This window comes from Erpetoichthys calabaricus, chromosome 9 (assembly GCF_900747795.2).
Source record: "Erpetoichthys calabaricus chromosome 9, fErpCal1.3, whole genome shotgun sequence".
In the NCBI taxonomy this organism is placed as follows: domain Eukaryota; kingdom Metazoa; phylum Chordata; class Cladistia; order Polypteriformes; family Polypteridae; genus Erpetoichthys; species Erpetoichthys calabaricus.
Genome location: NC_041402.2, coordinates 109032872 through 109059239, shown reverse-complemented (window position 1 = coordinate 109059239; position 26368 = coordinate 109032872). Strand labels below are relative to the sequence as shown.

Here is a 26368-nt window from a genome sequence, read left to right as displayed (position 1 = left end):
ATTGATTTACCCCACAAACAAAGGCCAGAGCTTCCCTATCATTGCAGCTTAGTTTTGTTTATATGCTACATTTAATTTTTAAGCATGTAAGTGCTTCATTAAACACGTGATGGGGCTTAGCTGGCTACAAACAGACAGGTAATGTTAATACTCCACAAATAAACTGAGGTTGAGCTTGCAGCTTGGGGGGGTCCTAATGAATCTGGAGGCCCTATGCATCTGCATAGTCCGCATATAGCAAGAAAAGGCTCTGCAGACAAAGGCATTTTTCAAGTGTGTGGAGTCCAGTAGCCACAGAGGTCTATGTATGTGTGCCTGTCTGTATCCACTTTCATAGAATTAATTACAACTTACAAATACATTTCTAAGCTTCACTTATCTTGAGCTACTGAACTCCTGAATGGATAGACGCATATTTAGCTTTTTGTTTTCTCTCAGTGTCAAGTTCAGTATCTTTTGTTCTCTCCGTGAAAGCTTGGTGGAGGTTTAAAATGCACAGAATGGAGAAATTGGGAGAAGGTGTTTTAGGAAGAAGTCCTGTAGGTGTAGCCTGTGTAAAGCAAGATTTCGCCACTATTCACTTCACACTTTTTAACGGGTTTCCACAGATCTGTTATCCTCATTAGAGGCTACTTTAGCTGTGTCAAAATAGCTGCCTATATATTCCATCAACTGCCTTCACTAATAAGTCAACTTCCAAAACCTTGTTATACTCTTTTTTGATGTCAGACTCCTTTAATTCTGCATTCCATTTTTCTAAGTCTGTTTTGTTTCGTACAGCAGTACACACCTTTAAACATTAAACAGGGGACATGTTCTATTGTTCTATTTCATTCAAACTAACTGCTGCAGTTGTACTCTTTTTATCTAACTCATTTACTTAGCATTTTCAAAACACCCACGTACAAGCACCGGTGTGTGTTTTAGTTCAGCTATTTCTTTCTTTAACACTAGAATTACCAGAGCCTACGAAAAAACTCGTAGATCCGTCCCATCTTAAATCGCTTCTTAAATCCGTTCGCAGCTCTCCGCCAGTGTCTTTTGTCTGCTACATGTGCAGATAAAGACAAGCTGCAAGCAGCCGGCTATTCCATCCCCCCACCGACTTAAAACATGCACGAACTTCTCCCAGCTCATGCCTTGATTGATTATCTGGGATTGAAGTGGAGTTTTAGAGTGGAAATAATAGATCGTTATTTGGAACACACGCATTTCATGTGTGTTCCGTTTCTACAATAATCTGTGTAAACACATTTTTAAAACAGAAACGTTTTTCATATTCTAGTAGTAAATGACAAAATGTAGGCATAAACTATATAATGTATGAAGCCTGAAGTCCAAATATCAAAGAAACACTTTCACAAAAGGTACAAATATAACAGAACAAGTGCGCTTTTATTCAAAAATATAATTGCAGGAAAAAAAGCCGCCTTAGCATGCGACATTGACACATATTTATTATGACTGCCGCGGTGGCTCAATAGTATCAGCTGCTGACTGAGAATCAAAAGGTCACAAATTCGATCCTGCACGACTCCCTTTTGAGAAGTAAACTGCTATTATTCTTACTATTTTAGAATAAAAACATTCGTTTGATTTCAGTCTGTAACAGTGTAATTTATGATACTTGTAAAGATTAGCTTTGTCTTTTTTTTTTTTTTTTAAATTCACTTTTCATTCTCTGTCGCATTCAGGATCCTTCCCCTTCCCTCCCCATCTGACACTGCTGTTTTCATATAAAGATGCGCTATAGCTCTGCAGTGTACCACGATACATACTGTACTACAGCTGTTTCTTTTGTACTCCAGGACATGCAGAGGAAAGCATAGTAAAGAGCAGTAACTTCAGCGCTATATGAAATAATCAGACACTCCCCATCTGACACTGCTGTTTTCACATAAAGACGCGCTATTATGCAATATTATTTTTTAAACGAACAGCGTCAGATCGGGTGTGAATTTATACTGCCGCTGTTAAAGTCAGATCAGAAGCTGAATAAGCTCCTGTTCTGATTCTAAGTAAAAAGCATGAATTAATCAACAGAAATAACTGCGATCGACATTTTAAACTTAACGATTTACAGTGCATACCAATTTATAAATTTTATGTCCGTTTGAGGTTAAAAAGAAAAAAAAAAACAACACTTTCTCCCCAGCTGGGAATCGAACTCAGGTCTCTGAGGCACGGTAGGGTTGCTGCGCTGTGAGTCAGCAAATCTTAACGTTATGCCACGGAAGGTGTTGTGTCGTTCATGAACCTTTTATGAAAGTGTTTATTTGATCTTTGGACTTCAGGCTCCACACATTGTATAGTTTATGCCTACATTTTGTAACATTTATTACTAATGTGGTGGATTGCCGGCTTCTTTCTCCGGCCCTCACCCCCAGGCCGCCAGGAGGAGCTCTCCCAGCAGCGTGGACATGCCCCGAGTTCCAGCAGGGCCTCATGGACTATGTAGTTTTTATACACAGCCCTGCTGGATACCTTGGGGGCCACCAGGCGTCGCTGTAGGGGGGCTCGTAGGCTCGCATGTGCCCTATAACCCGGGAGTACGTCACGGTCACGTGACAGGAAGAAACGATGTGCTCCCGGGTTGAAGAAAAGGACTGTTTACCCTGACCCGGAAGGGAAAAGGAACTGTGGACTGTTGAATGGGAACACCTCCGGGTCAGGGTGTATAAAAAGACTCTGGGAAGCCCAGTACACTGAGCTGAGCTGGGTGGAAGGGTGGCAACGCATTTGGGCGAGGAGGATTGATTAGTGAGAGAGAGAGAGAGAATTATAGTGTTTATGAGTGGGGTGTGGAGAGTGCTTTGTGCACGATATTTTAGTAAAATAAATACTATTTATACTTTTACCTGGTGTTCAGAGTGGTACCTGAGGGTTCAAGAGGTGGACAAAGCCTCTATCTGTCACACTAAAAAATGAAAAAGTTTCTGTTTACACAGATTACTGTAGAAACGGAACACACATGAAATGCATGTGTTCCAAATAACAATCTATTATTTCCACTCTAAAACTCCAGCAGTTCAGTCACTCCCAGATAATCAAACAAGACATGAGCTGAGAAAACTTAGTGAATGTTCTGCGACGGTGGGGTATGGAATAGCTGGGTGCTTGCTGCTCGTCTTAATCGGCACATTTAGAAGACAACGGTGAGAACGGTTTTAAGGTGGGCCGGATCTACGAGTTTTTTCGTAGACTCTGGTAATTCTAGTGTTAATTCTATATGTTCTTTACTCATCTCTTGAATTCTGTTGTCCAATACATGTATTGCAGTTAACAAAAGCCATCCATACTCACCAGCTGTCCTTCCATTCTATCTTCTTTCTCTTTTCTAAACCAAAATTTAATACATCCATTTTTATATTACAAACAGTCACTTCTCCTACCAGTTACAGACATTATTTTGGTATAGCATACTCAGAAAACAGTTAAGCTAACTCTACCCAAGTACTATTATTTTTCCATTTTGGGATTCCACATCCTTTCATTACTTGTAATTTCAGAGGTGTATAGGAGCATTGGTCATCGACATTCACTTTACACCTCCAAAGGAAAAGACTTGCCAAATTCCTAATCTAAAGCTTTAGGCATTTCTCATTGCCTGTTGTAATCACTGAGGTAAGGATAAAGTCTATTTTTTCCCCTCTTCTTTACTCTTCTTTTTCTCCTTACAGGCAATTTTTCTTAACTGGCTCTTTCTTTATATGCTTTAACCTCCCTAACAATACTACAGTAAGATGCACATCTGTTTCCTTCCTCGGTACCCTGCCCTCCATTTGCTTCCTATAGTAGCCCGTTTTTCTCTGATCGCTTGGATTTCCTTTTCATGCCTCCTTTCCTCAGTTCTTGGACATTATTAGTAATCCCATGAAACTCAAAACCCTCAGTATCATTTAAACCACTGACTATTTCCCGGATAGTAATATCCTTTTTCTCCTTAGTCAACAAAATACCTTTAACATTGTTGGAGCCAGCTTTATCAAATAGTTACAACATTATTTGACAAACATTCACTGTCTGGGTTACCAAATTGCACAGTCCAAATATTTCCAAATCATAAAACTGATTGCTGGACTCTGTGCTCTTTAACTCACTGCACATCTTCAAGGATGTCCTTCCATGGCTTGTCCTCCGAATGCAAATTATTTTTATCTTAACAACAACACCTCATGCCTACCGCAGTACAAACCTCAGATTTCCAAAACATCATTTAAGTATCACCTAATTTTTTCTTTCTAATAGAATAAGTCATTGTGTATGTGTACGCCTCGTGCCATTCCTATTGTAAAATGACTCAGAACCAGATGCCTTTCCTATGCAAAAGATAAATCTAACTAATGTGAGTATTCAATCAAGGAAGGCTTACTTTCATTGGCCTACATTATACCACACGTGGCAGTTTGTATTAAGCTCCCCTAGCCACCTTGTTAGAGAAGAAAAGGGGAAATCAGAATTCAGGTTATATCCTGTCATGAACTTAGGTATACCTAATTATAAGGTCCCCAAAGCTGTAGAAAAAAACCCTACAAGATAAATAAGCTGTCAATGTTCAGCTTGTTTAACACTGTGGGGAAAAAAAGAATCTTAATAAATGTTTAAAAATGCTATTAATCAAAAAATGCTCTGAAATGCTTTGAAGAACACAAAAGACACAGCAGGAAAATAGCAAGACAAATCAATTCCAAATAACACAAATTCAGAAGAAGGATTGAAAAACAGAGCATGAGGTCAAAATCCAGTAAATCTTCAAAAATAGCAAAATAATAGCAAAGCACATTTGAAAGAATTGCTTGTTTTGTTAGCCTTTAACGTGCTGAGAGCAGTCCCTTGACGGGTGGCCCTGCTTCTTGGGAACCATCTATAAAACATAATGAACATAGCAGAATATACATCAACACATAGAAGCTGAATGAACAGCAACACTGAGAAAAAATATAATTATACAAATAATAAACATGAACAACAATATTAACATAAAATTAAAATGAACAAAAAAGACATAAAATAGGAATTTGGGCCCAGCCATGAGAGGAACGCTGATTGAAATATAATTGAGTATTTGGCATTAGTGTGAGTTTCTAACACACCACATCGCTGCCACATGGTCAACAAATAAATTAACTGGCTAAAGCATCACAGGTAGTGGCGAACCTCACTGCTGATGCTGTTGATGAAATCTCTGCTAAGCTGGTTACTTTGCAGAATCAAATGGTGCCTCATATGCTACTGGCCAGCTAAGTAGGAATCTGTATCATTGTTGGGAGTCTATTGTTGTACCTATACTTCAGATATGACTTCCAATCTATCTTTTGTCTCTTTTTGACGTGTCCTCAGTGACCTGAAAAAAAAACACTGTTCTTTGAGTGTGAAAACGGTGGTCATTTGTCTCACTGCCTGGAAGAACTACATACCTGGATGGTTGCAGTTGACTATTCTTCATTGGACTTGTGATTGATATTTTCTTTATTAATATTGAAGTATTATTTGTCATTGTTTGAGAAAACTATTGCTAGTAATGTATTTTCACAAGAAAATGTGGGAATAAACTTAAAAGACATCAAGAACTTCCTTTCAATATTGCCTTTTTATGATGATCTTGAAGAGGATAATTAATTGTTCTAAAGAGAACAAAAGGGTGGAATTGTAACAGAAAATCTGTTTGCTATATCTTTTCTGCGTAGCTGTGGTTTCCTGCCAGTTACACCCTAAGATAAAACTGGCCCAATCGTACTGCAGGTTGTGTACCAAAGACTTTCAAACCATAATAACTTTCTTACTAACTTCATTATCTGTATATAGTATATGGTATGATACATAAAACAAGTGTGTTATGCAAAATAGTTCTGTTTATATAAGTGTCCTTCTCCCTTGGATCTATTAAATAAAAGGAGATATTTGGGTACATTAAGGAATGATTTCAGCTACTATTTAAAAGGAAATATACAACTCTATGAATTAAGAGTAAACTTTACTGGACTGTTTAATGAGAGACCTTTTTCACCTGCCTAATGTACTACTAAACAGGAAAGCATTTTCTTCCATCTTGTATGGATATTGCATAACAGTCACACTGTACTTCCCCAGTTGCTCCTCTAGAATAAGAAATGAAAGAGCAGTGTACAGACAGCATTCAGTTTATTTTCCTTGAATTCATTTGTGTATGTTTAAAACGTATCAGAATAACAGGATAGTTCTCATGTACTGTTTTACATTTGGATTAATGGACAACTGCCCATGTTTATTTTAAACTCATATTTAATCATCAGTGCAGCTCTGGCAGAAGTCAGGAAGCAGCTCTGGACAGGACACCAACCTACTGCTTATTCACACACATACATAGTGCAGGTTTTAAAATGAACTATCAGAACGGCATACAGCACTTCTGTGGGGATGTGGGAAGGAAAACAAAGTAACTCGAGCATAACTCGCACAGATGCAAATACAGATACTCTCAACAAACTCCATGCCAACTGTGATCCAGCGTAGGATTCAAACCCTGGACACTACATCTGTGCAGAACCAATGCTAGGCACTGTGTTTTTTATATGAAACTAGTTGATTACCCAGTGGCTTCGCTCACTGAGTGCAAGGGAAAAAAATAAAATGTAGTGTATAAGTTATTAAACAGTAAAACATTAACAGTTAAGAAGTAAAGATACATTGAGCACTACTGGAGTGGTTTCGGGTAAACTACATTTTAAAGGCGCTATAACACAACAGGTAAGTAGTAGATCACTTGTGAAAGGCGCTACACGACCGCTGTGGTATAGAAATTACATTTTCTATGTGATCGTCCAAATTTTTGCCTGACAACTTTGCACTACATGCCTGTGACTTACTTGTTAAAATAATTAATCACAAAAGCAACCTTGAATGTTGTGGGGTTTTAGTAACCTGAACTTACCTTAAGGGACAGTAAGTAGTTGTGCAGGGCAATTTACAAACAGAGTCCTGCTTCAATGGCACCGATAACACTCATTCGCAAAGATTTCCACTCTCCCAGAAGCCGAAGGGGGACTTGAAGTGTCACAAACAGTGCGAGAACAGAGGACGCTTCCCTAAATTGCGAAGCTCTTGACTCAGCGGAGCAGCCCGACATTCCGTGCCTCCCAGCATCCACTTTGTTCTCACGACCCCTTGCAGCTGAAGGCGGTCTCGTCTTCACATTGTTTACAGCTCGGCGCAGTTAAAAAGTAGAAAGACACAAAGCTGTTTTCATCATCTCTTCTACTATCAAGTACTGCCAACTAAAAAAAAGTTACAATGTGGCAGTTTCAGCGACAGTCACGTGGATGAATAAATAAAACTTCTCTGTCAGAACGCGCCTGGCGGTTGGACAGCTCAGCACTGTAGTCCAGACAGGAGGAGTGGGAGAGGGCGACGCGGGGCGCACACAAATAATAACAATTCGTAAAGACGATATAAAAATGGCGTCCACAAATGAAGTGAAGTATGTTCTGTGGTCATAGGTAATTTCCATATCGCGTGGTCATACGTAATTTCCATATCACGTGGTCTTACATAATTTCCGTTTCAAACGCGAAAAGAATTTTATATATATATATAGATATATACTGTACTGTATATTAGGGCTGTCAAAGTTAAAACATTAATGTATGTGAATACATTTCAAAGGTATAATGCACTTGTTATCCTTAATTGCATTGTTCTAGGCCACATACTATTCAAGCCAGTGGTTTTTAAATGGGGGCCTTTCCACCAGCAAGGATGACATTATTAAGAAAATAAATTGCAATTTTAAAGATTGTCTTTAAATTGTCTTATTTTTAAATAGATATATATTATTTCAAAAATGTTCTTCATTTTTTACATAAAAGTAGTCATATATCAAAGTAGTTACACATGACAGCAGAAGTCCTTAACCTTTGTGGTATACAACTTGCTGTCAGTTGGTACAGTATGTGAGAGAAAAAAAATGAGTAATAAGTGGGACTTAAAAGGATGATTGGTTTCACAGTAGCTGAATCCAAGTGTCCACACCCAGCTGTGCTTCGATTTCACCAAACTGTCTCATGGTGCTAGAACTGTAAGACTCCTTTCTGTTCTCCTCTTCCATGTTCATCGCTCGCACCAAATCAAAGTCTTCCACTGCTCAGATTGGCACTGGTGGAACAGCCACCTGTCACTTCCACATATCTTTAAGATTAAGGATAGAGACAGCTCAGGAACCATATGCCAAGATTTCTCTAAAAGAGATCGTCTTGGGGATGCAGTCTTCCTCATCTCCTCTGCACATACAAACAGGCTGCACAATATCTCAGTCTCTCTCTTTCTCAAGTTCAGGCCTCCAGCATTTCATGATTTTTTTTGGTGAATTTGTTTTTTTGTACCCTCATTTATAGAATGGTTTTAGAAATTTGCAGACTAAGGTAATAAAATGCATGGATATTACATTTCATTTTAGTATTATTAATCATCAGCAGAAAGCTTTTGTTTCGGCAGAGTTATTTTAGGTAACCTTCATCCTTCCTTTAACACAAGAATCCCTGAAGCGTATGAAAAAGGTCGTAATTCTGGGCCACCTTAAATTCCTTCACACCTCCTCATTAGCATCGTTGTTTTGCAAATATGTCAATCAGCAGTAGCAGCAAGCAGCTTGCTATCCCATCCTCCCCAATGACGCAGCTGATGGTCTCCCAGTTCAAGTCTGTTTATGTGGGTGTGAGGTGCCTGGAATTGTATCAGGTCAGGTTGGGGAGTATACACTGGTACAGGGTAAATAATATCTCGTTATTTGGGATACATACATTGCTGAGGTACAGAGCATTCCAATGATGTATAGTTGTTCATTCATACTACATGTCACAACTGTATGCTTAAGGCAGGAAATACATTGCATATGCAACAGCTCCTCTTGACGCACATTTACGCACAAAGCTTCTTTGACACTGGTTGAAACGCAATAAGAGCTTAAGTTTGAATTGGGGAAATGTCTTTAAAAAAAAAAAAGAAAACATATAGTTCGACAAAAGTAAAAGAATGCTAGTGATATGGAATATGAAGTCCTTGAGTCGCAATTTTGGCTCTATTGAGAACAACACGTTTGATGCAAGACTTGGTGTTATGTTTGATTTGTAAGTACTACTTAGTATAAGTTTGAAAGATTGTGACATGCAGTTTTACAGTTCAAACGTCATAGGTTCAATTACCATATCAAAATGCTATCTGCAAAACTTTCTATGTTCGTTTTCTGAGCAGTACTGTTTCAGTTTAAATTTCTTAGTGTAACAGTGAAGTTCCATAATTCTGTATCTGCACAAAGTTTCACATGAGGATCTCCCCCCACAAACCAATCAAATCACACCCTGCAAACTTTTAAAGGCATGTAGGAACCCCTCTCTCAATCAACTCCACCCCTCCCCCTATTTCCCTGATCACGTCACTGAATCACACCTCATGAACTTTGGCACAAGTACCTCTGAATGAGCCACATGAGGAACCTCCACTCCACCCACCACTTTGATCAACTGTCACTTATCAACTCCACTGTTTCTGACTATGACAGTTTTCAACTTGCATGCCAAAACATCTACTGTTTTGGTTTAGGATTGGTGCCTGTTTAAATGGTTTAGGTGTACATGTATGCCTTGTTAACGGCTCTTTCCTGCCATGTGCCCAGGGCTGCCAGGAAAAGCATTGCCCTTAGCACTGGAAGAAGCTGGCATGAAAACATTTGTATGTTCTTGGGTTAATATAGGTGTGAAATTGCAGAAAAAAGCAACAACGAGAAAGTGAAAAACAAATAAATAAAAATACGCTACACCTTTGTTGGGCAACTGCAACAGAAGGCACAACATAGTGTGTGAACTGCAGCACAAAAACTCCAATCTAGTGTACAAGGTTTCTTTGTGCCTCGTGGTAAATGGAAATTGTTTCAAGGGTTAGATGAGCACATAATTGTATGTACACATAGTTACAAATTATTTACTTCTTTCATCAGCGTGATATACAGAGTGTGAGTGTACAATATATTTATATTTTTTCCTAAAAAATAAAATATAACTGCAATATTACTAGACTAAATATTTCCAAAATGGGAAACCAAATTTTTCCAGAAAGGGGGACACCTTGTCCCAAACAAGCAGGACAGGAGAGACTTCAGCTAGTTTGTCATTGGTGGTCTTGTCAAATGTGTTTCTTTCAAATGTATTTAATTTAAATGAGCACAAAAAATATTTAATTTATTTTAACTGTTTAGACCTATTTATATATTGTGAAAAAGTACAGTATTTGCTCACACCTGATTTCCTCTATTATTGTACTGAATGTTGTCAGGTTTTCAGCCTAACTCTAATATTAAATGAAAGAATCTGGTTTTTTTTTAACCTTATTTGATTTATTTAATGAATGGGGGTTATAAAACTATACATGACATTGTCTGAAGGAATGACTTCCCTGTTACACTTACTGGTTGCACTACAGTAGGTTTGTAAGCCTTTGTGATTATAATGTGGTGTTTTTAAATCTCAATAATACTTCTCTTCTTCTGCAGAATGCATTTGTTACAGTAGATTTTGATCACATTGAAGATATTGAGGAGCTAAGTGGTATTAAAGGTAAGTCCCATAGCAGTTGCAAATTATTTTTGCAAAAGGCAAATTGATATTGAAATGTTGTTGTTGTAACATGGTAACATGTTGTTTTTGTAATCTTTTTATTTTACTTAACTTTCACCGGTCTATTAATGCCTACTCTTCTTTATTATATTAAAATAATAGCAATGTATTTTTTATTTCCTGTGTTAGCAGACAAGGTTAGCATTTTACTTTAAGTATTTATCACTCCCCAACTCAATAAGCAATCAATAAAATTACAATGTGGGATATTTGCCTATAAAGGCTTATTCTCATTTAAATTGCACATGGTTAGTTTAATTAAATAGATTTGTTGCACAAGCCCACCTATCCTATCAACATTGTGTTCGCCCTGACAGGGATGCCAGTCCATCACCGTTTTATATCGTGGAAGGGCTCTATGATGACCCTATTCTCCTTTTAAGACTCTTATTACATAGACCCAGACAGTGTGTCCTAAATCTGCATAATAGCCCTCTGTCACAAACCAAAATTAGCAGGTTACAGAGAACATTACAATTTTATTAATTCATTATAGATAACTTAAGATTCCTAATGTGCTTAAAGCAAACACAAAGCAATGAACATGAGGAATTACAGTGGAACCTCGAGATACGATCACCTCTGTATACGAGAAATTCAAAATACGAGGAAAGTATGAGCGAAAAATTCAGATCTAAATACGAGCATTGGCTCACGTAACGAGCCACGAGCCAGGCTGTGGGTATAGCTCGCGGCTTAGCGAGGGGGCGTGGTAGCAGTAGCGAGCCGCAGGGTGATCTGTGGTGTCTGCGTTTCTCACCTAAGTGCACAGGTGGGAAACTGCCCACATCCATGATTTGTCCTGTGGCTGATGGGCTGGGCAGGGTTGCCACCCGTCCTTTAAAATACGGAATCGTCTCGTATTTGAGAATGAAATTGCGCGTCCCATTTTGAATCAATACGTATGCGTCCCTTATTTTTTTGTATTAAAAGTGGTAACCCTAGCAGCTGCCATGTCTTCCCCGCATATATAGAGAAGCGCGAGCCAGTTAAGGGGGAGAAGAAGTAAAAGAAAAGAGAGGAGAGGAGAGAGAACGGAGGTTGCAGGAGGAGGCAGGAATCCGCAGCAGTAGGAAGTCGGTGCGAGAGAGCGAGCGAGTACAGGCTCGCGTGTAGCTGAACAGGTGAGCCAAACAGCTGAAGCAGGACGGTGTAGAGAAGGTCAGCTGCATTAAGTGTCTCGCCTGTTGCAGAGCCCGCATGGGAGAAGCAGGTGAGACGCTAACTGAGAAGAAGCACCGGGGATTGTCATCTGTTTTTTTGAAGACTGCTTCCTGTTGACGTTTTAACCTCATGTTAAAGGATTGTTATTCTTATGTACTTTAAACCTCCACTTCACAACGGTTTTAAGGATTATTTATTTAAAGATTTATTGAATGCTCTACTGCACTTTGGACACCTGTTTTGATTCTTTTAATAATCAGTTATATTATTTACCAGTGTTATTTATTAAAGGTAGACTACAGTATATATAATTTATCAGTGTTATTTGTTAGGAAAATTGATTTTTATGTTAATATATTTGGGATGCGGAACGGATTAACTGGATTTCCATTATTTTCAATGGGGACGTTTGTTCTAGATACGAGAAATTAGCTATACAAGCTCAGTGCTGGAACGAATTAAACTCGTATCTAGAGGTTCCACTGTATATCAAATTCAACCTGAATGAATATCAGCTCTTCTTGATAGGACTCTAGGCATCCAGTATGTCTAAATAACCAGGTGGCTCTTTGTCTCAGTAATTTGATTAGTCTCTGATTAGGCATGATCTCTGGATGGTTGGAATGCATAGAATGGATAGAATTATATAGACAGAGAACCCAGGCCTCTCATTTACCCTCAGTTTATACCGGTCTTGAACTTCCGTAATGCACCTGTTGCACAACCAGGATGTCACAGTGTAGGGCTGATTCTTCTGTCTTGTTCTTTCTTTATACCCTTTCACAAATCCTGTTTAGACATGGCTTATGCCCTTGAAATCTCTACCAACTCAACTTTTAATGTAGTCCTTGGGTTAGACCAAAATAGTTTTTTGTCCTTGCATGTTTATGACTTGCATGTAGACGTCTTAGTTTATTGTGGCTCTGATATAGTATTCTCTGAATAGAACAGGTTTTTCTTAACATCTTTTCTATATTGGTTCTGACCTAGCATGGTAAGAGTAGAGTGGTAAGTATAACTCTAAAATTACTCAGCTTGTCATTGTATTTGTCACATAGCTTTCTACCTTTTTCTCTATCTTAGCATTTCTTGATACATGCCAATGCACAACTCTGGGCAACATGTATTCACTTCCTATGCCTTTCCAAATTGTTTTGCTATTTACAGTATGCAGTGATTAATTGATGAATTGTAAATAATAACTTGAGTGATAATAATTTGGTATTACTAACAATTTTACAGGTTAATGATTCTGGGTGTTACCCATTGTGACCATTTGGGGTCATTGCAGCACCCCAAACCTCAGACACAAGATCTGGTATAAAGAAGAGTTTTATTTAGACAAAATACCTTGCACAAAGGCTTTAAATATGTCATAAACCAACCACAACACAGTTCTTCTCCATTCCTCTTAGGCGAGCTTTGTCCTTCTTCCACCCAACTCCAACTCGCCTGGGTGATGTTGAGCAGCTCCTTTTATCTTGGACACAAGAGTACTTCCAGTGCCGGGGCAAGGTCAAGTGGCACCCGTAGACCCCAGCAGGGCTGCCCCACTGCACTATACCAGTTACCAACACTCCCTTGCTGGTATCTGAATGGGTCCAGAAGCCCAGGGATTGCTGCCATCTAGCATGTTGGGGAATAATATAACTTTGAAACGGAGCCTCCCTGATCTCTTTGTCAACTGGTTAAGGGAATGGGAGCAATGCCAGCCCATGCATGCTGTCCTTTACAACATGTACTTTTATACCTGCTTTTTTTTTTTTTTTTTTTAAACACCCCACTGTTATAATGACATCTGCACATCAAGAACAAACAGCAGAAAAAAAAAACTCCTAGCAGTACTTGGATAACCATTATTTACATGCTCATCACAACAAGTACGCATCTCGGGGAAACCAGCTATGTGCTGTAATACCCACACAACTTTTTCATAAGCAGTTTGTGATTTGCAGCTGCACCTTGATTAAAAAAATGTAAAAAATATTAATATTGTAAAGCAGCATGGTGCCAGCACGTGTGGCTTGTAAGGGTTTAAGCTCGTTTTTTTGGCTGCTTTTATGTCTCATTGTCCTGACAAGGATCACAAGGAATTTGGTTCATTTAGTAAGATCGTGACAAGGTGAGAACAGTGAGTAAAATAAAAGATCAGGCAAGATGCAGGCTGGTCAAAAGCAGGATTGTTTTATTATTATGGAGGTGTGCAATGGGCAAAGGCAGAGTACAGATAATATCACAGCATCCAAAATAAAAAGCCTATAATCTCCTATGGGCTCAACCAGAAAAGCAACTCCTGTGTGGCTTACGGGATCGTTATGGTATAAAGTCAAGGGACACACAATCTATCTACTTGCTTTTCTCCTTTACAGATGCAGCAACATTTTAATGGGGTTGGCTTGAATATTTTGAGTTACACCACATTCTTTTAGGCATTACGTGTCAAATCAGCAGCCACATAAAAGAGGGATTCATTTTAGGACAGAGTGTTGGGTAAAAAGGAAAATTAGAATTGTCAGTAATTGTTCCATTTGCTTTAATGAGAAGATCTTAGCTTTAAACAACAGTGAGGAATCTCAGGTTTAGGAGTGAATAGGACAGAATCGGATGCAAAGTGACACTTTCAGGGAACCTCAAAAGCATTTAGAATAACTGCACCAAGTACATTGTGGTATTAAAAAATACTGTTTTATGAAGGTTCTAGCTGTAGGATTTACTAATAAAGATAACAAGCTACACATTCAGAATTATAAAATTCCAATCGTGAAAGTGAAGAGCAAAAACAGGTTTGCAAAATACTGCAGCTTTGCATAGCACATCTGGAGTAACTCAGTGGCAAAAGTAGTGCTGGTATGACAAACAACTGTACTTTTACAATTGAATGTAATCTTTTGCCTTCAAATAAGACTATATTTAAGTAAAATAAAATTATATTCGAATAACAATGTTCAATCTAACAGCCCTATTCTTATTAAGGGTATAGTCTTACTCACTAGTGTTACTTTTGTTTAAAAAGTATGTAGTCTGATATTCATATTTCTGTTTAATGGTCACCAAATGGCAGCTGGAACACCAATAAAGCTTGCTGTGTATCTCTGAATAGTCTTTTATCAATAATTTTGAAAAAATTGTTTTGCTTGTTTTTTTACTTTGTTTAGAGTGTTACATAACATTACAATATTACTGTTTTTATTATTATTAAAATTGTTCTAAATTACTCATTTTCAATTTTATGTATGTAATTTTTTATTTGTATACCTCAGTTTAGATCTTTTTTTTTTAATTCAAACCATTTGTTTTCTTAATCATTATTAAGAATCATCATTTTCTTAGTCATTTTTTGGATACTTAAAATCTTGCAGTTACTTTACATCTCTTGTGGTATCATGTTTCACCGTGCTTAGTTATCTTTTAGTAAAACGGATTTAAGTCATCTTATTCATATATATATAAGTAATTCTGTAAAGCATAACTCACTAAAACTATTAACCTACCCATAGTTGTTTCTGCCATTTTGTCCAGTGCTATTGAAATACAATAAGCACTGTCTCTCTCCAACACAGAACTGGATAAGAGGCTTAGAATGTGGTTGGATATGATAATTCAGTACTTTTAAGAAATTAAGAAATTTCAGCCTATAAATTAAAGTTCACTCTGAACTATCCACCAACCTGTCATGCCAACACACTGCTACTTTTTACCACATCAGGGGTGTTTGAAGTTCAAGTCACATGAAGGCTGAAAGAATGCTGCATTAAATTGCTTAGACAAAATTCATTCATTCATTAGACATGTATGTGCTGCGGCCTCATTTATTTGCTGCCACTTCCATATTATAAAATCTATAATAATTTAGACATTAAAGAAAATTTTTGAAAAGTCATTTTATTAAATACATTTAACAATTTATTTTATCCAATTAAGTTTGTTTAAATCTCAGTTTAGATTCATTATTTTATTATTGCATCAATATCTATATGTCAGTAATTTTCTTTTAGTGCACATTTCTGCAGTAATGTGTATAACAAATGAAATAAGAAATGTCTATAGAACCAAAACCAAAAATAATCTGTAAAAATGTAACTATAACAATAAGCACATGCATTTTAAAGTATATGTAGGAGCTGCTTAGAAAGACTGTTACATTGAGTGTTACAATAGTTCAAGTACCACAAAATAAAACCATTATTAAGAGTTTTAGCAGCAGAATTTTTTAAAAAAGGTCACATTCCAGATATGCTCCTTAGACGGAAATATGACACTTTCATTTCTTATATATGTAAGTATTAATAGCAGTTCACAGAATCACACCACAAAAAAGTTATGTAAAGAGAAACTAATTAGAAACATTTAGGCGAGAGCAGGTCGTTTAGCCCAAAAAAACTTGCTAGTCCTTTTCACTTAATTTCTCCAAAATAACATCAAGTTAAGGTTTGAAGCTCCCTAACATCCTACTGTTTACCACAGTACTTATTAACTTAGTCCATGTTTCTATGGTTCTCTGTGTAGAAAAAACATTCTAAATGTTTGTGCAAAATTTACCCTGAAGTTTCCAATTGGGTCTCCATGTTTAAGTTAACCTCATTTTAAAGTAACAATCTAGATCCACTGTACTAATTACCTTAATAATTTTGAATACTTCAGTCATATCTCCTCTTAATCTTTTCCTTAAAGTAAAAAGGCTCAGCTATTTTAATCTTTCCTCATAATTCATCGAGGAATCACCCTACTTGCTCTTATCTGGACTTTTTCCTGTGCTGCTACCTCTTTTTTGTATCCTGTAGACAAAAACTGCACATAGTACTCTAGATGAGGCCTCACCAGTACACTATAATACTTGAGTATTACAACTTTCAATTTGTACTCCACACATTGTTGTATCTAACCTAATATTCTAGTCTTTTTAATGGCTTCTGTCCACAACTCCTAAATCTTTCTCATAAGATGTATTTTCAATTTTCAGACCTCCATTGTGCATTCAAATCTATCTACCATTTGTATTTAATACATGGAATAATTTACATTTTCTTTCATTAAATCTCATCTGCCACAAATCTGCCCAAGTCTGTACATTGTCCAAGTTCCTCTGTCATGATTGAACGGATTCTAGATTATCTGCCAAACCTCCTTGTTTGGTATCATCTGTAAACTTAACCAGCTTGATATTTTTATTCCTATCCAAGTCATTTATATTTACATCTATTTATATTTACATTTATATGTATTAAAAATAGTAGTGGCCCTAGCACTGACCCCTGAGGGTTACCACTCTTAAATTCACCTGATTCAGATAAGGTTCCTCACGGTATCACCCTTTGCTTTCTACGTTTTAGCTAATTCTGCACCCTTACACACTACACCCTGAACTCCCACCTCTTTTAGTTTGATGCCCAACCTCATATGTGGGAGGGGAGATAAAGGAGAGGTTGGGAGCATGCACTGATCACAGTGTTTTGCCACACCCACCGCACTGCAAACTATCTGGATTGAGATCCAAGTGCAGCGGTGCAATGGGTGACACCTCAGCACCACATTCACATGTGGGGCCATATTAAATGCTTTCTGAAAGTCAAGCTAAATAATATGCACCACTCTGATCATATCTTTTTGTTGCTACCTCATAGAATTCCATCATGTTAGTAAAACACAACTTTCCTTGTCTGAATCCATACTGATTGCTCAGTAAAATCCCTGTTCTCACAATGTGTTGCAGGTTGTATCTTGGCCTGGAAACATTTTGGACTGTTTTAAATGAGACAAATAGTTTCAATAAAAAAATGTATGTTGAATCAGTGAAAGCTTTGCCCATATGGAGCCAGAGTGTATTCTATGCATGGTTGCCTTCCACTCCTCTTCAGGGATGTTAAGTGAAAGATCATTTCCCACTGTACCACTTTATTTCTATTGCAAACCATGCTTGTGTATATTCATCAATTTGTGTCAATTTTGAGGTCTTTATAGCTTGTATATTTGCTGCTCAGTAATAAAATTGAAAGTTAGGTAGTGCCATGCCCCCTTCTGCTTTAGCTCACTGTAGAGTCACCCTTTGTGTGCGTGGATGTTTTGAATTCCAAATAAATGTGGTTATAATTGAGTCTAATTTCTTAAAGAATTATTTGTTAATGTACATAGAGATACTGTGAAATAAAAAAGAAGCTTGGGAAGGATGTTCATCTTGACAGTATTGATTCTCTCTGCTAATGACAAGGCTGTCTGGCTGTGCCATAAGATGACTGCACCAACGAGAGCTCTGAGTCATCTCAGCAAAAAGTTATTATTTATTTTCTTACTACTCACTCTCTTTGTGCGTACTACTTTATCACACTTTCAGTATGACCGGCAAACACTCTTGGAATTACGTTCATCAGCCAGTTCGGATTTTACAACAGTTTTTGATATCGCGGACACTGTACTGCCTGGAGTCTTTTGCTTACTCGCGCGACACTGAAGGTAAACAGAGGGGGAAACACGCTGAAGTTCTGTGCCGAACCCGACAGAGAAACAACAAGCTTCCTCTGCCTAGCATCCTGCTCGCTAACGTTCAGTCTCTGGACAACAAATTAGATGAGCTGCGCGCACGGATAAAGCACCAAAAAGACATCACGAACTTCTGAGTTTTGGCGTTCACAGAGACGTGGTTGGAGCCCAGCGTACCCGACTGCGCAGTCACACCAGACAGGTTCACAGTTTATCAGGGAGACAGAACGAAGGACTTAGGCAAGTCGAGGGGAGGGAGTGTGTGCTTTATGGTTAACTCTTCGTTGGCTACGGATGTGTGTGCATTAAAAACACACTGCTCACTGGTTCTCGAGCTGCTGACCATTAAAGTTATATCCTTTTACCTCCCGAGGGAGTTCAGTTCAGTTCTCCTTTCAGTTGTTTACATCCCCCCACAAGCTGGTAAAGCTTCGGCTATGGATGAACTGTATGATGTTATCAGTGGACTAGAGAATGCTAACTCAGAAGCAGCATTTATTGTGTTGGGAGAGCAAACATGAAGAAAGTTCTCCCTAAATACTATCAGCACAACTCTCCCCCGCACAAGAGGTGATAAAACACTGGATCATTGTTACACCTTATTCAAGGACTCCTACAAACCCCTCCCTTGACCAGCGTTTGGAAAAGCAGACCATTGCTCTATATTGCTGCTGCCCGCATATAAACAAAGACTTAAACAGGAAAAAACGGTTTACAGGGACATCTACAAATGGGACAGTGAAGCTGAGGGGGTCTTACAGGACTGCTTTGAAACAACTGATTGGCAGATGTTTGAGGATGCAGCTGATGGCAACATCAATGAATTCACAGACTCCGTCACAGGATATATCAGCAAGTGCATTGACGATGTTGTCACTAAAACCTCCATTTGCATATATCCTAACCAGAAACCCTGGGTAAATGGGGAGTTTCGGGCTAAGCTCAAGGCGCGGACCTCTGCCTTTGGCTCAGGGGTCTCTGATGCATACAAAGCAGCCAGACACAACCTTCGGAGGTCCATCAAGAAGGCCAAATGGGACTACAGGGACAAAGTGGAGTCAAGCTACCACAGCTCTGACACCAAGCGCCTGTGGAATGGACTGTGCTGCATCCCTGACTATAAAAAGAAAAACACAGTCAGTGTTCAGCCCACTGCATCTCTTGCAGACGAGCTCAATACTTTCTATGCTTGTTTTGATGCAGCCAACAAAGAACAGGTGCTATATCCTCAAGGGGGCAGTGAGTCTGTCACTCTGATCCTTGAAACGTCTGACTTGAGAAGGTCCTTCAAATAGGTCAATCCTCGCAAAGCTCCGGGACCAGATGGCATCCCAGGCCGTGCCCTCAGGGTGTGTGCTGACCAGCTAGCAGGTGTGTTCACCAACATCTTCAATCTCTCCCTGAGGCAGTCGGTGGTCCCCACTTCCTTCAAGGCATCCACCATCATTCCTGTCCCAAAGAAACCGGTGGTCTCCTGTCTGAATGACTATCGCCCGGTTGCACTGACATCAGCCATTATGAAGTGCTTCAAGCAACTGGTCATAGGTTACATCTGCTCCTCCCTCCCTGACATGCTGGATCCTCTCCAATTTGCTTTCAGAGCAAACAGATCTACAGAGGATGCCATCACGCTAACAATAAACACTGCCCTCACCCACCTGGAAAGAGGAAATACATATGTAAGAATGGTGTTCATAGATTACAGCTCGGCATTCAACACCATCATCCCCTCAAAACTCATCTTGAAGCTTGACGACCTTGGGTTGGGGACGACCATCTGCAGATGGATTTTCTCTTTCCTCACAAACAGGCCCCAGGTGGTGAGATTCGGCAAACATACGTCTTCATCACTCATTTTAAACACAGGAGCACCGCAGGGCTGTGTGCTTAGCCCTCTCTTGTATTCCTTGTTCACCCACGAATGTGTTGCACAAACACCATCATCAAGTTTGCAGACGACACAACCATCATAGGCCTTATCACTGACAACGATGAGACAGCCTACAGAGAGGAGGTGCTGGCACTGAGTAATTGGTGCCTGGATAACAACTTGTCTCTTAACGTCAGCAAAACCAAGGAGATGATCGTGGACTATCGGAAACAGCAAGGCGGAGAACACCAGGCTATCTACATCAACGGCGTAGAAGTTGAAAGGGTTAACAGCTTAAAGTTCCTCGGAGCAAACATCAATTTTTTTTTACCTTTATTGAATCTAGGCTGAGTGACTTGTTTTTCTCATCATACACATTTCATTGTATGTTGACCCTGTGTTAACCTATATATGACAAATAAACCTAAACCAAACCAAACCAACCTAATGTGTGATTGTGGTTAGAACACCTGTTTACATCTTTTCCATACAGATAGAAAAACTGTGTTGAAAAAGATCTTTATATTTACTAGTGATGTTTACCCTGAGGTATTTAAAGTGATCCGCTAACATAAATGGGAAGGTGTCTTGTGTGGCAGAGAGTTCACTAGAACAAACACACTAATTCAAATTCATTTTGAGTCCAGATATCTTTTGAAATTCTTCTGGTTCATTAAGGACTACTGGTACAGAGGTTTGTGGGTCTGATATATACAGTACCATATCATTTGCATATAGTATTATTTTCTGTTCAAGTCCTTCTCTGGTAATCCCCTTCATCTTTGATGCATTTCAAAAATGAATGGCCAATGGCTCAATGACCATTGAAAAAAGCAGTGGTAATAGGCGGCATCCTTGTCAAGTACCACATTCTAGTTTGAAGTAGTTTGAAATAATCTTGATAGATAGATAGATAGATAGATAGATAGATAGATAGATAGATAGATAGATAGATAGATAGATAGATAGATAGATAGATAGATAGATAGATAGATGTCAATACAAACAGAGGCTTCTGGACTGGTATAAAGTAGTTTGATCCATGCACATATGTTTGAGCTAAACCCAAATTTGTGCAATGTGGTGAATAGGTAGTCCCATTTAGCCATGTCAAATGCTTTTTCTGCATCCACATTTTATGAGTGAGTATATTAAATTAAACATGTAATGGCCGACCCCTTACCCGGCCGGCAGCTACACCTCCAAGTCCTGTGGCCTGGATAAATTACTGATCTGAATCTAAATAACAAGCCGTACCTCTAACAAATGAAAATTTTCCCCACAATCGACGGTTTAATCAAGCACGCAAAAAACAGATGATATGTAAAAATAGGTAATTAATTATATTAAATGAGCAATAACAAGAAAAAAAATGCACAATAAATAAATATATATATATATATCCCTCCACCAAAGCAACAACACCGTGTATATATATATATATATACTAGCAAAATACTCGCGCTTCGCAGCGGAGAAGTAGTGTGTTAAAGAGGTTATGTAAACATATATATACATAAACATATATACTTATATATACATATATACATATATATAGTATATACATATACACATTCACATATATATACATATATCAACATATATATACACATACATATACACACACATATATATATATATATATATATATATATATATATATATATATACATACAGACACATATATACATATACATATTAACATATCTACATATATATACACATATATACATATCTACATACATACACATCTATCTATCTATATATATATATATATATATATATATATATATCTCTATCTCTCTCTCAATATATTGTGATGGACGGCCGGCTACAAACTCCGGTCGTCACCCCCAGGCCGCCAGGAGGAGCCCTCCGGACAGCATGATCGTGCCCCGAGTTCCAGCAGGGCCTCATGGACTATGTAGTTTGTATACACAGCCCTGCTGGATACCTTGGGGACCACCAGGAGTCACTGTAGGGGGGCTCGTGGGCTCTTATGTGCCCTATAACCCGGGAGTACGTCACGGTCACGTGACAGGAAGGAACGACGTGCTCCCGGGGTGAAGAAAAGGACTGTTTACCCTGACCTGGAAGGAATATGGACTTGTGGGTTTGGCCAGGAACCACTTCCGGGTCAGGGGATATAAAAGGACTGTGAGAAAGCCCAGACACTGAGCTGAGCTGGGAGGTAGGAGGGCGAAGTGTCTGGGCGAGGAGGATTGGTTTGTATTGGTGATTTATTGTAATTATATGAGTGTGGAGTGGAGGGTGCTTTGTGCACAGTACAAGAAAATAAAAGAGTCTTGGACTTTTATCCAGTGTCTGGAGTGGTACCTGAGGGTGTTAGAGGTGGCTCCACGCCTCTACTGCTACAATATATATATATAGATATATAGATATATATATCTATCTATCTATCCTTCTATCTATATATGTATATATATATATATATATAGAGAGAGAGAGAGAGAGATATATATAGATAAATATATATATATATATATATATCTTTCTATCTATCTATATATATATATATATATATATATATATATATATCTATACAGTAATCCCTCCTCCATCGCGGGGGTTGCGTTCCAGAGCCACCCGCGAAATAAGAAAATCCGCGAAGTAGAAACCATATGTTTATATGGTTATTTTTATATTGTCATGATTGGGTCACAGATTTGCGCAGAAACACAGGAGGTTGTAGAGAGACAGGAACGTTATTCAAACACTGCAAACAAACATTTGTCTCTTTTTCAAAAGTTTAAACTGTGCTCCATGACAAGACAGAGATGACAGTTCCGTCTCACAATTAAAAGAAGGCAAACATATCTTCCTCTTCAAAGGAATGCGTGTCAGGAGCAGTGACTGTCACAGAGATAGAGAGAAAACCAAACAAATCAATAGGGCTGTTTGGCTTTTAAGTATGCGAAGCACCATGGCACAAAGCTGTTGAAGGCGGCAGCTCACACCCCCTCCCCCCTCAGGAGCAGACAAAGAGAGAGAGATAGAGAGAGACAGAGTTTGTTTTTCAATCAAAAATCAATACGTGCCCTTCGAGCTTTTAAGTATGCGAAGCACCGTGCAGCATGTCGTTTCAGGAAGCAGCTGCACAAAAGATAGCAACGTGAAGATAATCTTTCAGCATTTTTAGACGAGCATCCGTATCGTCTAGGTGTGCGAACAGCCCCCCTGCTCAATCTCCCTACGTCAGGATCAGAGAAAGTCAGCGCAAGAGAGAGAGAAAAGTAAGCTGGGTAGCTTCTCAGCCATCTGCCAATAGCGTCCCTTGTATGAAATCAACTGGGCAAACCAACTGAGGAAGCATGTACCAGAAATTAAAAGACCCATTGTCCGCAGAAATCCGCGAACCAGCAAAAAATCCGCGATATATATTTAAATATGCTTACATATAAAATCCGCAATGGAGTGAAGCCGCGAAAGGCGAAGTTTACCAGTTTACATCTCTCAACTTGTTAAAAATTTGTATATAATCAATTTATATGAACCTTTACTTCAATAATATACACATTATGTTTGTATTGCGTGCGCACCTTACTGTGTAATTATTTCAATGAACTTGTGGTATTGTTGAGCACATAGTGTCCCTATTTATACTCCACTACGCAGCGGCTGAATTTGATCACGCATTCACACGTATAATAATAATAATAATTCCTTACGCTTTATAGCGCCTTTCTTACTACTCAAAGCAATTTGTAAAAATAAATAAATAAATAAAATAACAGAAAGGAAGCCCCCCGGACACAAACCAGTGATCATTTAACTGTGAGTTAGCATTTTACTCCTACCACCACCTTTTCATGTTAGATACGCCGCATTATAATTTTGAGCACTATTTTTTTATTTTAAACTGTCATAAATAAATTATATCAAAAAGGTTTTTTAAAAAGCCAATTCAAAGCAAAGAGGGTAAGTAATAACTATTTTCTTTTGTAAGTCAATCAAAAATGCTTAAGCCTAAAAAAACATCGTCATGTCAAAATAAGAGACTCTTTCGCCTGGTTGACGTGAATCATCTTTAAATGAAATGCTGCCAATAAGGAATAATAGAAATCACCTTGCTGCTTTCTAACTTTGACGAACTAAAGTTTTATTAGGTGAAAAAAATGATCGCCCGTGACAGATACACTTAATCAGTAGTGTGTGCGACCTACGATTTGTGACTTTGAGTGTGTGTGTGTGTGTGTGTGTGTGCGTGCGTGCGTGCGTGCGTGTGTGTGTGTGTGTACATGCATATGTACGTGTGCAGGTGTGTTGTTTTGTCAGTTTTACTATAAAAACAGTTAAACGTCAGTTATTTGTGAAGCAGGAATATTCTGGTCATTTTGATCCCTGATCAACATTTTAAAGAAACAAAGCAACTCCAGTGTTTTCCTCCATAACATCCTTTCAGCAAATGGGACTAAGTTCCTTGCTGAAACATATCGCCCTTTAATGAAATGCTGCCAATACGGAATAACAGATATCACCGGGCGGCTTTCGGTCACTGATAAACCAGTGTCTCATGAGGTGAAAAAAGGGGATTACTGCGGTTGCGATCAGTGCTTTCCGGTAACTCGGCTTTTGAGAAGAATCTGTCATGGGAGGGACAAGAGGGAGTGAGTCACGCGGGTACAATGAGCCGGGGCGGAACAGAGCTGGGCGAAGAGGCGGGTATCTGTGCGAATGTTTTAAATAATAAAAGTAAAAAAAGTGCTTTGAAATCGAGTACCCCCAACCAAGAGGGCTTACGAAACAAAACGCGACAGACAGGCATATGCTACTTGTATAAAATATGCACAGTAATTACAACAGTGTTGAAGCAATGATGAAGTGAAAGGGAGATGCTAAACATGGGTGGCCGCGTTGTGCCTGCCTGTAAATCCCAACCAATGTATATATCTGAACGGATGTATCTGAACCCATGTATATATCTAAACCAATCTATTTAAACCAATATATATATCTAAACCAAAGTATATCAACCAATATATATATCTCAACCAATGTATATATTTCAACGGATGTATTCAAACTGATGTATATATCTGAACGGATGTATCTCAACCAATGTATATATATCAGAACGGATCTATGCAAACCAATTTATATATAGCTCAACCAATGTATTTAAACCAATGTATATATCTGAACGGATGTATTCAAACCGATGTATATATCTCAACCAATGTATCCCAACCAATGTATATATCTGAACCAATATACAGTGGAACCTCGAGATACGATCACCTCTGTATACGAGAAATTCAAAATACGAGGAAAGTATGAGCGAAAAATTCAGATCTAAATACGAGCATTGGCTCACGTAACGAGCCACGAGCCAGGCTGTGGGTATAGCTCGCGGCTTAGGGAGGGGGCGTGGTAGCTGTAGCGAGCCGCAGGGCGATCTGCGGTGTATGCGTTTCTCACCTAAGTGCACAGGTGGGAAACTGCCCACATCCATGATTGTTCCTGTGGCTGATGGGCTGGGCAGGGTTGCCACCCGTCCTTTAAAATACGGAATCGTCCCGTATTTGAGAATAAAATTGCGCGTCCCGTTTTGAATCAATATGTATGCGTCCCTTATTTTTTTGTATTAAAAGTGGTAACCCTAGCAGCTGCCATGTCTTCCCCGCATATATAGAGAAGCGCGAGCCGGTTAAGGGGGAGAAGAAGTAAAAGAAAAGAGAGGAGAGAGAACGGAGGTTGCAGGAGGAGGCAGGAATCCGCAGCAGTAGGAAGTCGGTGCGAGAGAGCGAGCGAGTACAGGCTCGCGTGTAGCTGAACAGGCGAGCCAAACAGCTGAAGCAGGACGGTGTAGAGAAGGTCAGCTGCATTAAGTGTCTCGCCTGTTGCAGAGCCCGCATGGGAGAAGCAGGTGAGACGCTAACAGAGAAGAAGCACCAGGGATTGTCATCTGTTTTTTTGAAGACTGCTTCCTGTTGACGTTTTAACCTCATGTTAAAGGATTGTTATTCTTATGTACTTTAAACCTCCACTTCACAACTGTTTTAAGGATTATTTATTTAAAGATTTATTGAATGCTCTACTGCACTTTGGACACCTGTTTTGATTCTTTTAATAATCAGTTATATTATTTACCAGTGTTATTTATTAAAGGTAGACTACAGTATATATAATTTATCAGTGTTATTTGTTAGGAAAATTGATTTTTATGTTAATATATTTGGGATGCGGAACGAATTAA

General features: G+C 38.7%; 1 protein-coding gene across 1 annotated transcript in view; it reads left to right on the top strand.

Annotated features, from left to right (window-relative positions):
- LOC127529090 (putative ATP-dependent RNA helicase TDRD12) overlaps positions 1-26368 on the top strand; it is a 119339-nt gene that overhangs the window by 69915 nt on the left and 23056 nt on the right. The window contains exon 3 of the mRNA XM_051931570.1: positions 10520-10583. Coding sequence (XP_051787530.1) covers positions 10520-10583 — 64 coding nt within the window. The remainder of the gene's footprint in view (positions 1-10519; positions 10584-26368) is intronic.